Here is a 13,186-nt window from a genome sequence, read left to right on the forward strand (position 1 = left end):
TGTATCGAAATGATTATTAAAGTCATAAAATTATACAACCCCAAAAATGATACCGTCTACTAATGTGTGTGCCAAGGCCCGGTGTCACAAGTAATGGGCAACTAGTAGAATGTACAAAATAATAAACTAGCCTACTGTCCGAGATAGAGTAGACAGCAAAAGTAGGAAAAAGACTTCATCAAGCTACCGAACGCCACAGGAAAGGAGCATCTCACCGTGGAAGTCTCGGACTATGAATCAGGGGCACGCACCAAACTGATAGTCAGATGTACCCGCCTCAGACCCTGTACAATTAAGTACAGAAGCGTAGTATGAGTACATAAACAATATGTACCAAGTAAGTATCCCGTCTAATCTCGAAGAAGTAGAGACGAGAGGTCGACTTGACACTTACTAGGGTCAAATAAAATAATAAGGTGTTCTGCTAGGCATGATAATCACAAATAATCAACAGTATGCAAAAAGAGATAATAAGTCATGTCCCTAGCAATTTGGCAGTTAACCGTACACATTTCAATATTTAACAGAATACGCCATGGGTATGATTTCACACATATATATGTCATGCGCACGTTATGCCCAGGTTGACGGCCCGATCCAACAGAAAAATAACTGTGCACTGCCAGAGGGTCGAATGGCGCGAACCATAGATGCATCTATTTCTACCGAGGCGATCGCCCCGATCCACAATTATCAATTTAATTCAAGGAAGCACATGAATGCGCATTATTTTCCAAAATAATTCATACAAGTGTCCAATGAAGGTATACCTTCGCTTATCTCTTTTTCAAGTCTCTAGCATATCCTAAGTGATCACATTAGCAAGAAAACATGGAAACAATTACAATATAGCATGATACGGGCCCTAAACTACCCGGACAATTAACATAATAGTAGCTACGCACGGACTCTCGTCACCTAGTACGTACGTAGCCCCGCATTTAGTAACAAACTACTCAATTATTATACCTATGGGGACAATTCCCTCTTACAAGGTTAGAAAGGAGACTCACCTCGCTCCAAAGTGCACTTCCAAATGCCAAGAACAAGTCCAAGCCCTCAAGTCGGAGACGAACAATCCCAAACTAGTTAAATGGAGTAAGAACTAGTTAATATAGACTCACAAGATCGAATTCTAGCTATTTAAGAAATTTCCCAACCATTAACACAAGTTTCCTAATTTTTGACCCCGGGCCCACGTGCCCGGATTCCGAGATTTTTTTAAAGGAAGTTGTTCTCTACAACCTAAGGATCACAAATATATGATTTCTAATTAACTCCATAGCAAATTTCGTGGTTAAATCCAAGTTTGATTAAAACCCTAGGTTTAGCTCTAACCCTTTAATTTTTCCTAAGTTCTAGTGTTTAGTCTACCTAAAATACAAGTATTAAACTAAGGATGGGTGGAATAAACTTACCTCTTGATGCTAGTGGAATCCTTCTCTTCAAAGCTCCCAAAATCGCAAAATGAAAGAGTGGAAGTGTCAAAAATGGGTTTGGAACCCGTCTTTAATGAACCACACTGGTTCAGTGATTTTTGCATCTGCGGTCAGGGGACCGCATCTGCGAGAAAAAGGGCCGCATCTCTGAAAATGGGCCAAAGAGCTGGGACCGCATCTACGGTCTCCAGGCCGCATCTGCGGCTTGGGAGCCGCTTCTGCGGTTCCTGGCCTGGCTAACCTGAGCCGCTTCTGCGATGAAGGACCGCATCTGCGGTCTCGCACCTGCGGTCCAAGAACCACATATGCGGTTATGAAAGAAGCAGCAATCCTTCAACCCTTTCTCAAATTTTCCACTTCACTCGAGCCTCGTCCGATTGACGCTTGGGGCTCCAGCGCCCCGCCCGAACATACCGACAATTCTGAAATCACGAGACGGACCTACTCGAACCTTCGGAACACCTAAAACAACGCTAAATCTAGAATTCACCCCTAAAACAAAATGAATCAAACTTATGAACTTCAAGTTCTTAATTTTCTTCAAACGGGCCAAAACGCCCTAAAACTACTCGGATTGACACCAAATTTTACAGGCAAGTCTTGTGATATTTCGGACCTGTATCGGGACTCGAAACCAAAATACGAGCCCGATACCTAGGAAATCAATCATTAATTAGTTTCTTTAAATTCTTAAAACTTTAGATTAACAATTTCTAATAAATATTCATTATTCGGACTAGGGACCTCGCAATTCGATTTCGGGCATACGCCCAGGTCCCATATTTTCCTACGGACCCTCCGGGACCGTCAAATCACGAATCCAGGTCCGTTTGCTCAAAATGTTGACCAAAGTCAAACTTAGCCTTTTAAGAAAATCCTAAGGAATCAAATGGGCATATTTCACCCAAAACTCTTCCAAATCTCGAACCAACCGTCCCCGCAAGTCGTAAATTACCTAAAGCAAGCACGGGAAGTTTTATTTAAGGGAACGGGGTTCAAAAACACAAAACGATCAGGCGGGTCGTTACATAACATAATGGGCGGGAGAAGTAGTACCTGCAGCAAGATCGGAAAACAATTGTGATGATTCTGAAACATTAATGTCATTATTGGTGCCGGGAATACCAAAATATGCATGCCATATCCAAAGGTCATAATCAGCCAGCTTCAAGAATAATTGTTGGGGATCCACTACGACCTGCATATTGTCCAGCCTATGTTGTTGGACAATTTTTCCATTTCCAATGCATGAAGTCTAGACTGCCTAGCATTCCTGGAAAGCCACGTAGTTCACCGGTGTGCAGAAGCCTGCAACATCGTTAGGTGTTGGTGATCTCAAATACTGCTCGCCAAAATCCTCTACGACAGCTCGACAAAATCTCTTCAGGCTCTCAAATGCAGTCGACTCTCCAATTTTCACATATTCATCAGTGGCATCCGCTGGCAAGCCATATGCCAGCATTCTAAACACGGCTGTAATTTTTTGTAGAGTAGATAATCCAAATCTACCCATAGCATTGGCTTGTTGTACAAAGTACATATCATGACCTTTGACTTCATCAACTATTCGGAGGAACAAATTATGGGACATCCGATATCTGCGATGAAACTGGCGATCACTAAAGCGGGGATTATATGAAAAATAATCGAGAATTAGATTACTATCAGTACCTTCACGATCTCGATTGATTACCAAATGACCTGGAATGGAGCCAACTCTGATAGGATCATTATTTCGATTTTCTTGCAAACACTGCAATACATAATTATTCATCTGAATTGCTTGCATGAAAATTGTATATCAGTTTCATTATCGAAAAATAAAGGTGATGATGAGGATGATGATGATGACGAGTAATTTGAATCATCATTTTTATTAGATGAACCTCCCATATAGAAATTCATTTTCAGAAGACGGAAACAATAATATTTAATTTATTTAGAAATGAATTTGATGGAAGAATATGATTTTCCTAAATGGTGTTCATTTTTATAGAGTGAAACTTTATTCGGAAGATAAAATAGGATAAGGATAAAATCTATCGGACGGTTGAGATTAGAACGAAATCCACTCGACGACTGAGATCAGAATAAAATCTATCATCTTGAAAAATGTGTAGAGATATTTTATTTCGAATATAAAATAAAATAAGGATAAAATCCATCGAACGGTTGAGATTAGAACGAAACCCACTCGACGGCTAAGATCAAAATAAAATCTATCATCTTGAATAATGTGTAGAGATATTTTATTCTGAAGATAAAATAGGATAAGGATAAAATCTATCGGACGATTGAGATTAGAACAAAATCCACTCGACGGCTGAGATCAAAATAAAATCTGTCATCTTGAATAATGTGTAGAGATATTTTATTGTGAAGATAAAATAGGATAAGGATAAAATCCATCGGACGGTTTAGATTAGAACGAAATCCACTCGTCGACTGAGATCAAAATAAAATCTATCCTCTTCTCATCTACTAAGTTATTGCGTCTACTGAAATCTCTATATATTGAGGTGTATGCCAACATAACTTTCTATAACCACAATTGGCTTTAATTTTTCTGTAAACCGATAATTCACTTTTCCTCTAATCAGTTGAAAAAATGTCTATTCGGTCTGCAGGATACTCTGTAAACGAAGATATTCTATTATGTAGAATGCATTTAGATGTTTCTCAAGATCCAATAACGAGTGTCAATAAATCCAGAGATCAATTTTGGGCTCGAGTCATAGATGTATACAACAATATAAAGGAAGATTTTTGGGAGAGTCGCACGAAGAAAACGTTGCAACACCGAATGCAAATGATTGAGAAGGTAGTAAGATGTGATGACCCCAAGGGTCATCTTTTGCTTTAGAACCCGAATCCGGGTTCTGAGGCTTTGAAAATCTCTTTTTCTTTCTCCTCGATTTGCATGCACAATCCGGGCATGTTTTCGGAAAGATTTTATGTGAAATTTAAGAAAAAATATTGAATTTGGCCTTTAAAATTGGTTAAAGTTGACTTCGGTCAATATTTTTGGAAAACGAAACCGGACTCGTGATTTGATGGTCTCGTATGGTCCGTAATGAAATATGGAACTTGGGCTTATGCCCAGAGTCGAACTCCGAGGTCCCTAGCCCGAGAAAAGAATTTTAAAAAAATTGTTTGCTGGAAAATATAAGGATTTTTAGAAATGAAATTGTGTGTGATATTGATGGTATCGGGCCCGTATTTTGGTTTCGAAGCCCGGTACAGGTTTAATATAATAATTAAGTCGAATCTGTGAAATTTGATAAGAATCGGAGTTGATTTGGTATAAATCGAACCCTTAGTTGAGAAAATGGAAAATTTCAATGTTCTTAAGAATTTCATGAATTCGAGGTTAAATTCATAGTTTTTGATGTTATTTTGATGATTTGATTGCACAAGCAAGTCCGTATGGTATTTTTAGACTTGCGTGCATGTTCGGTTTAGAGCCCCGAGGGCTCGTGTATGTTTTGGATAGGCCACGGAATGATTAGAACTTAGGAAAACTCAGTTGATACATCTGGTGTTTTGCACATGCCTCTGATCTCGCAATTGCGAGATCAGGCTTCGCGATTGCAAAGTCAGCAGGCCTGGGAAATGTGACAATAATGTCGCAAATGCGAACCAGTCCTGGGCAGGCCATCATCGCAAATGTGACATTTTAGCCGGAATTGCGAAGGCCCCTTATGTCGCAAATGCGACATTTTCATCGCAAATGCGAAGGCAGCAGAAATTTATAGGGTTCGCAATTGCGATAACTGTAGCCTGTTAAGTGAGATTTCAGACGGGATTTCAACTTCATTCTTCAAAATTTCGAACCCTAAGCATCCCTAGGCGATTTTTCAAAGACTCAAACTTCTCCAAATCATAGGTAAGTGATTTCTAACTCATCTTCTTCAATCGAATTCATCTTTTTACATGATTTCACTTCAAAATCTAGGGTTTTTTCATGGGAAATTGGGTGTTCTTGGGTAGAAATTAGGATTTTTGAATTTTGGGGATTTGGACCTCAAATTGAGGTCGGATTTCAAAACAATTGCATATTTGAGTTCGTGGGTGAATGGGCAATCGGGTTTTGGTTCGAACTTCAAGTTTTGACCAAGCGGGCCCGGGGTCGGTTTTAGACTTGTTGGGAAAAATATTGGGAAATCTATATTCATGAATTAGAATTGGTTTATTTAGCATTTATTGATGTTATTAAGTAAATTATGACTAGATACAAGTGGTTGGAAGTGGAACCGAGAGGTAAAGCGGTAATTGGGGCTTGATTTTGTCCGTGGAATTGAGGTAAGTGTTTGGCCTAACCTTAGCTTGAGGGAATATGTGTTGTGGTCTTGTTTGCTACGTGTTAGTGTTGAGTACTGCGTATAGGTGTGGTGACGAGTATCTATACGTTGGTGTCGAGCATGCAAGTGAATCTTATATTATGACCGTTATGTCTCTTATCATGTACTGTTCATGTTTAAAATGATGTTTCTCTATGTTGAGCAAGTTTTATGATATTGTTGAGTATTTGATCATTGGTGAATATTGACTCAAGCGGAGACTTATTCCGTAGAATTAACTATTGAAACGAGTTTGGTTATAGCTGATTCCCTTGTCGGGATATTATTGTTTCTATTGTTGATACCCTTGCCAGGATGTATTGTTTCTATTGTTTGGGTGAGGAAGAGTGCAAGGCACGAAGGGTGATGCCGTGCATGATATTGTGAGTGGGTTTTAATGCACGAAGGGTGATTTCGTGCTGATATTGTGAGTGTTAATGCACGAAGGGTGATGCCGTATCGTTTCTATTATTTCTTATGGTGAGGACGAGAGTAAAAGCACGAAAGGTGATGCCGTGCACGTGTTTTTATTGTTTCATTATTACCGTTGATACAAATACGGTGTTCATTATGCTTTTCTATTGAATTACTGTTAGAATTTGATATTCCCCGCATCATGTTCCCCTTCCCATCTTTATCTGTTATTTCCTGTTATTATTGTTCTGTTGGTATATGATTTAATTGCACAGGTTTATATGGTTGTCGTGTCCTAGCCTCGTCACTACTTCGCCAAGGTTAGGCTCGACACTTACCAGTACATGGGGTCGGTTGTACTGATGCTACACTCTGCACTTTTTGTGCAGATTTCGGTGTCGAACCTTGTGAGTAGCTTGAGGTAGCTGTCTTCACTCTAGGGAGACCAAGGTGGATCTGCTGGCATTTGCAGAGCCTGAAGTCCCCCCTTTCCCCGCTTTAGTTTTCTGATGTCTCTTCTATTTAGAGAACAGTTGTATTTCTTTCAGAGTTGTATTGTAGTAAATATTAGTCGTTCATGGATTGTGACACCAGGTCTATGGGGTAGTTATGTACTTGAGTTGTGGCATTGTTATATCATTTTGCGCACTTCTTAATTTTCTAGTTTTAGCTATTTTCTGTTCTTGTTTGGTTAATTATAATGGTAGTAAAACTGAAATTGTCGGCTTGCCTAGCTTTCACGAGTAGGCGCCATCACGATTCCCGAGGGTGGGAAATCCGGGTCATGACAAGTTAGTATCAGAGCTCTAGGTTGCTTAGGCCTGACAATTCATGAACAAGCTAGGTAGAGTCTGAGGGATCGGTACGGAGATGTCTGTGCTTATCCCCGAGAGGCTACAAAGTTTAGGAAAAACTTCACATCTATTATTTCCTGTCGTGCGACTTGATTTCTCAATGCTAATTGAACTTCCACTCTGTTCTTTCGCAGATGGTGTGAACACGTACCGCTTCATCAGCTGACCAGCAGCCCGAGCCCCCAGTGGCAGCTCCTACGAGGGGCAGAGGCTGAGGCCGTGCTAGAGGCCGAGGCAGAGGCAGGGCTCAGCCTAGAGCTCGAGCAGCAGCACCAGCGGCGGAGCCTCAGGTTGAGTTTGAGGATGAGCTTCCGGCCCAGACAGTTCCAGCAGAGCCAACTCAGGTTTCAGAGGGGTTCATCGCCACCCCGGTACTCCAGGATGCTTTTGTCCGTCTAGTGGGCCTTATGGAGAGTGTCACTCAGGCAGGCATATTTCCTGTAGCACCAGCCATCTCACGGTTGGAGGAGGGGCCCAGACTCCTGCTACTCACACTCCGGAGCAGATGGCTCTCCAGTTTTAGATTCCAGCAGCTCAGCCAGTTGAGGTAGTCCCGTCGGGTGTTGTGCTCAGACCGGTGGTGGAGCAGCTATGTCCACAGATGCTTTATGGAGGTTGGACAGGTTCACCAAGATTTTTACTACTACTTATGGCGGTAGGTTCTACTGAACGTAGGGATAGTGGAGAATAATGGGGTTGACTTTGCTGCCTTTCGTCTATCAGGTTCCGCCAAGAAATAGTGGAGAGATTTTTGTTTGGCTAGACCAGCTGGGTCGCCTCCTTTGACTTGGGATCAATTTTCTCAGCTATTTTTTGAGAAGTTTCTCCCTATCACCAAGAGAGAGGATTATCGGAGGCAGTTTGAGCGCCTCCAGCAGGGTTCAATGACTGTCACCTAGTATGAGACTAGATTTATTGATTTGGCTCGTCATGCTCTTCTTATACTCCCTACCGAGAGAGAGAGAGAGAGAGTGAGGAGGTTTATTGAAGGACTCGCTCAGCCCATTCGATTGCAGATGGCTAAGGAGACAGGGAGCGAGATTTCTTTTCGGGATGCGACCAATGTGGCCAGACGGGTTGAGATGGTTCTAGCTTAGTGGAGTGGTCAGGGGTATGACAAGAGGCCTCATCATTCTGGTAGATTCAGTGGTGCCTCGTCTGGAGGTAGGGATTCTTTTGGTAGGGGCCATCCCCCCAGGCTGTTTCATTCAGCACTTCAGGCTTCCCATGGTGCTCCAGGTGGCCGTGGTTCTCATATGCAGTATTCAGATCAGCTACCCTACAGTGCATCACCAGCTCCTATCAGTGCACCTCCACTCCAGAGTTGTCAGGGTGGTTACTCAGGTCGTCAAGGTCATTTTCTAGGTCAACAGTCCTAGTAGCCGAGGACTTATTATACTTGTGGCGATCCGAGGCACATTGCTTGATTTTGCCCTCGAGCGTCGAGCAGTTCTCAGCATCAGGGTTCTCGTGCCATGGTTCAGGCACCGGGTGTTCCACCGCCCGCTCAACCAGCTAGGGGCAGGGGTCAGAGAGATAGAGGTGGAGGTAGAGGTGTTAGAGGTGGAGGTCAGGCCGTTAGAGGTGGAGGTTAGGCCGTTAGAGGTGGAGGCCAGCCAGCAGGAGACCGTCCTAGGGATGTGGTTCAGAGTGGTGGGGCGCAGCCCTTTCCCAGCCAGACCTGAGGCTGAGGCATCCGATGTCGTTATCACAGGTACGTTTTTAGCTTGCATTAGAGATGCATCAGTCCTATTGGATCCAGGGTCTACATACTTCTATGTGTCATCTATTGTTGTAGATCGTGTCTATCGCTCGTGTGTGGTTATTATTGGGGGTCTTGAGACACGTATGGACCTCTTACTTCTCGATTGGTTGACTTCGATGTTATTCTGGTGATGGATTGGTTATCACCTTATCACGCTATATTGGACTGTCATGCCAAGACCATGACCTTAGATTTGCCGGGGTTGCCTCGATTGGAGTGTAGAGGGACTCCTGGTCATTCCGTCAGTAGGGTTGTTTCTTATATGAAGGCTCGACGTATGGTTGAAAGAGGTGTTTGGCTTATTTGGCTTATGTTCGTGACTCTAGTGCTGAGGTTCCTTCTATGGATTCTGTGCCAGTTGTTCGGGAGTTCCCAGAGGTATTTCCTGTAGACCTGCCGGGGATGCCACCCGACAGGGATATCGACTTTTGCATTGATTTGGCTCCAGGCACTCAGCCCATTTCTATTCCGCCATATCGTATGGCCCCGCCAGAGTTGAAGGAGTTGAAAGAATGGTTGCAAGACTTGCTTCATAAGGGCTTTATTAGACCTAGTGTCTCGCCCTGGGGTGTGCTGGTGTTGTTTGTTAAGAAGAAGGATGGGTCGATGAGGATGTGTATAGATTATCGGTAGTTGAACAAGGTTACCATCAAGAACAAGTATCCATTGCCGAGGATTGATGATTTGTTTGATCAGCTTCAGGGTGCCAAGGTATTTTTGAAGATTGATCTGAGATCTGGCTACCATCAGTTGAGGATTAGGGCATCCGATGTCCCTAAGACAGCTTTTCGCACTCGGTACGGGCACTACGAGTTTCTGGTGATGTCATTTGGGTTGACAAATGCCCCAGCAGCATTCATAGATTTGATGAACCGAGTGTTCAAGCCGTATTTGGATTCCTTCGTGATTGTCTTCATTGATGATATTTTGATCTACTCCCGCAGCCGAGAGGAGCACGAGCAGCATCTTCAAGTCGTTCTTCAAACTCTGAGGGACAGTCAGTTGTATGCGAAGTTTTCGAAATGTGAGTTTTGGTTGAGTACGGTTGCTTTCTTGGGTCATGTTGTATCAGCAGAGGGTATTCAGGTGGATCCGAAGAAGATAGAGGTAGTCAAGGACTGGCCTAGACCCACATCAACTATAGAGAGCCGGAGTTTCTTGGTCTTGGCGGGTTATTACCATCGATTTGTGGAGGGGTTTTCATCTATAGCAGCCCCGATAACCAGGTTGACCCAGAAGGGTGCCTAGTTTCGGTGGTCGGACGAGTGTGAGGCGAGCTTTCAGAAGCTCAAGACAGCTTTGACTACAGCGTCGATGTTGGTTTTGCCCACAGGTTCTGGGCCATATACAGTATATTGTGACGCATCTCGTATTAGACTGGGTGCGGTGTTGATGCAGAATGGCAAGGTTGTTGCATATGCTTTGCGGCAGTTGAAGATTCACGAGAAAAATTATCCAGTTCATGATTTGGAGCTAGCAGCCATTGTTTACGCGCTGAAAATTTGGAGGCATTATTTATATGGCGTGACATGTGAGGTATTCACGGATCACAAGAGTCTACAGTATTTGTTCAAGCAGAAGGAGCTAAATTTGAGGCAGAGAAGGTGGTTGGAGCTACTGAAAGACTATGATATCACCATCTTGTATCATCCGGGGAAGGCCAATGTGGTGGCCGATGCTTTGAGTAGGAAGTCAGCTAGTATGGGCAGCCTTGCGTATATTCTGGTCGGTGAGAGGTCGCTTGCTTTGGATATTCAGGCGTTAGCCAATCAGTTCGTGAGGTTGGATATTTCTGAGCCCAGCCGTGTTTTAACTTGTACAGTTGCTTCGTCTTCATTATTTGAGCGTATCCGAGATCAGAAGTATAATGATCCCCATTTGCTAGTCCTTAGGGACACAGTGCGGCACGGTGGTACCAAGCAAGTTACAGTTGGAGATGACGGAGTTTTGAGGATGCAGGGTCGAGTTTGTGTGCCTAATGTGGATGGACTTCGTGAGTTGATTCTAGAGGAGGCCTATAGTTCCCGGTATTCTATTCATCCGGCTGCCGCTAAGATGTATCAGGATTTGCGGCAGCATTATTGGTGGATGAGGATGAAGAAGGATATTGTTGCATATGTAGCTCGGTGTTTCAATTGTCAGCAGGTAAAGTACGAGCATCAGAGATCTGGTGGTTTGCTTCAGAAGATTGAGATTATTGAGTGGAAATGGGAGCGTATCACCATGGACTTTGTTGTTGGACTCCTACGGACTCAGAGGAAGTTCAATATGGTATGGGTTATTGTTGATAGGCTGACTAAGTTAGCGCATTTCATCCCCGTGGTAGTTTCCTATTCTTCAGAGCGGTTAACTGAGATCTATATCCGGGAGATTGTTCGTCTTCATGGTGTGCCTGTGTCTATCTTTTCCGATCGGGGTACGCAGTTTACCTCGCATTTCTGGAGGGCAGTTCAGCGTGAGTTGGCTACACGGGTCGAGTTGAGCACAACATTTCATCCTCAGACGAACGGACAGTCCGAGCGTACTATTCAGATTTTGGAGGATATGCTCCGAGCATGTGTTAATGACTTTGGAGGTTCGTGGGATCAGTTCTTGCCATTAGCGGAGTTCGCCTACAACAACACCTATCAGTCGAGCATCCAGATGGCTCCCTATGAGGAATTATATGGTAGACGGTGTCGGTCGCCAGTTGGGTGGTTTGAGCTGGGGAAGGCTCGGTTGTTGGATACAGATTTGGTACAGGATGCCTTGGACAAGGTTAAGATCAATCAGGATAGGCTCCGTACAGCTCAGTTCAGGCAAAAAAGTTACGCCGACCGTAAGGTTCGAGATGTGGCATTCATGGTCGGAGAGCGAGTGTTGCTTCGGTGTCGCCCATGAAGGGCGTGATGAGATTTGGGAAGAGGGGCAAGCTAAGCCCTAGGTTCATCGGGCCCTTTGAGATACTTGATCGAGTGGTAGAGGTGGCTTACAGACTTGCGTTGCCGCCGAGTTTATCAGCTGTGCATCTAGTGTTTCATGTGTCCATGCTTCGGAAGTATCACGGTGATCCATCCCACGTGTTAGACTTCAGTACTGTCCAGTTGGACAAGGACTTGACCTATGAGGAAGAGCCGGTAGCTATTCTAGACCGGCAGGTTCGTCAGTTGAGATCGAAGAGTTTCCCCTCAGTTCATGTGCAGTGGAGAGGTCAGCATGTTGAGGCAACGACTTGGGAATCCGAGTCCGATATGTGGAGCCGATATCCCCACCTTTTCACCGACTCAGGTACTTTTCTATGTCCGTTCGAGGACGAACGATTGTTTAGAGGTGGAGAATGTGATGACCCAAAGGGTCATCTTTTGTTTTAGAACCCGAATCCGGGTTTCGACGCTTTGAAAACCTCTTTTTCTTTCTCCTCGATTTGTCTGTGCAGTCCGGGCGCATTTCCGGAAAGCTTTTATGTGAAATCTAAGAAAAAGATATTGAATTTGGCCTTTAAAATTGGTTAAAGTTTACTTTGGTCAATATTTTTGGTAAACGGAACCGGACCCGTGATTTGACAATCTCGTAGGGTCCGTAGTAAAATATGGGACTTGGGCGATGCCCGGAATCGAACTCCGAGGTCCTTAGCCCGAGAAAAGAATTTTAAAAGAAAATTGTTTACTAGAAAATATAAGAATTTTTGGAAATGAAATGGTGTATGATCTTGATGGTATAGGGCCCGTATTTTGGTTCCGGAGCCCGGTACAGGTTTAAAATAATAATTAAGTCAAATCTGTGAAATTTGGTCAGAATCGGAGTTGATTTGGCATAAATCAGACCCTTAGTTGAGAAAATGGAAAATTTCAATGTTCTTAAGAATTTCATGAATTTGAGGTTAAATTCGTAGTTGTTGATGTTATTTTGATGATTTGATCACACGAGCAAGTCCGTTGATGTTTTTAGACTTGCGTGCATGTTTGGATTAGAGCCCCGAGGGCTCGGGTGAGTTTTGGATAGGCCACGGAGTGATTAGAACTTAGGAAAACTCAGCTGATACATCTGGTGTTTTGCACAGGCCTCTGATCTCGCAATTGCGAAGTGAGCAGGCTTGGGAAATGTGACAATAATGTCGCAAATGCGAACTAGGCCTGGGCAGGCCATCCTCGCAAATGCGACATTTTGGCGGAATTGCGAAGGCCCCTTATGTTGCAAATGCGACATTTTCATCGCAAATGCGAAGGCAGCAGAAATTTATAGGGTTCACAATTGTGATAACTGCAACCTGTTAAGTGAGATTTCAGACGGGATTTCAACTTCATTCTTTAAAATTTCGAACCACAAGCATCCCTAGGCGATTTTTCAAAGACTCAAACTTCTCCAAATCATAGGTAAGTGATTTCTAACTCATCT

The 13,186-nt window shown here is 43.5% G+C and overlaps 1 protein-coding gene across 1 annotated transcript; it reads right to left on the minus strand.

Annotated features, from left to right (window-relative positions):
• Positions 1–237: 237 nt before the first annotated feature.
• On the minus strand, positions 238–5,097 carry LOC109218136. The gene is made up of 4 exons (XM_019382467.1): positions 4,993–5,097; positions 2,734–3,192; positions 2,496–2,637; positions 238–284 (listed from the first exon to the last, which is right to left on the minus strand). Exons 1-4 carry the CDS (start codon positions 5,095–5,097, stop codon positions 238–240), a joined length of 753 nt encoding a protein of 250 aa, XP_019238012.1.
• Positions 5,098–13,186: the final 8,089 nt, after the last annotated feature.

The sequence above is a fragment of the Nicotiana attenuata genome, unplaced genomic scaffold, assembly GCF_001879085.1.
Source record: "Nicotiana attenuata strain UT unplaced genomic scaffold, NIATTr2, whole genome shotgun sequence".
NCBI classification, from domain to species: domain Eukaryota; kingdom Viridiplantae; phylum Streptophyta; class Magnoliopsida; order Solanales; family Solanaceae; genus Nicotiana; species Nicotiana attenuata.

What these genes read in the sequence shown, in the direction of transcription:
- LOC109218136 (XM_019382467.1), bottom strand. Translation starts at nt 5,097, where the DNA reads ATGGCCTGCCCAGGACTGGTTCGCATTTGCGACATTATTGTCACATTT. An exon ending in TCGCAATTGCGAGATCAGAG is followed by an intron (nt 3,193 to 4,992) that starts GCATGTGCAAAA and finishes TATGTATTGCAG; the next exon opens with TGTTTGCAAGAAAATCGAAA. An exon ending in TTGCAGGCTTCTGCACACCG is followed by an intron (nt 2,638 to 2,733) that starts GTGAACTACGTG and finishes GACAATATGCAG; the next exon opens with GTCGTAGTGGATCCCCAACA.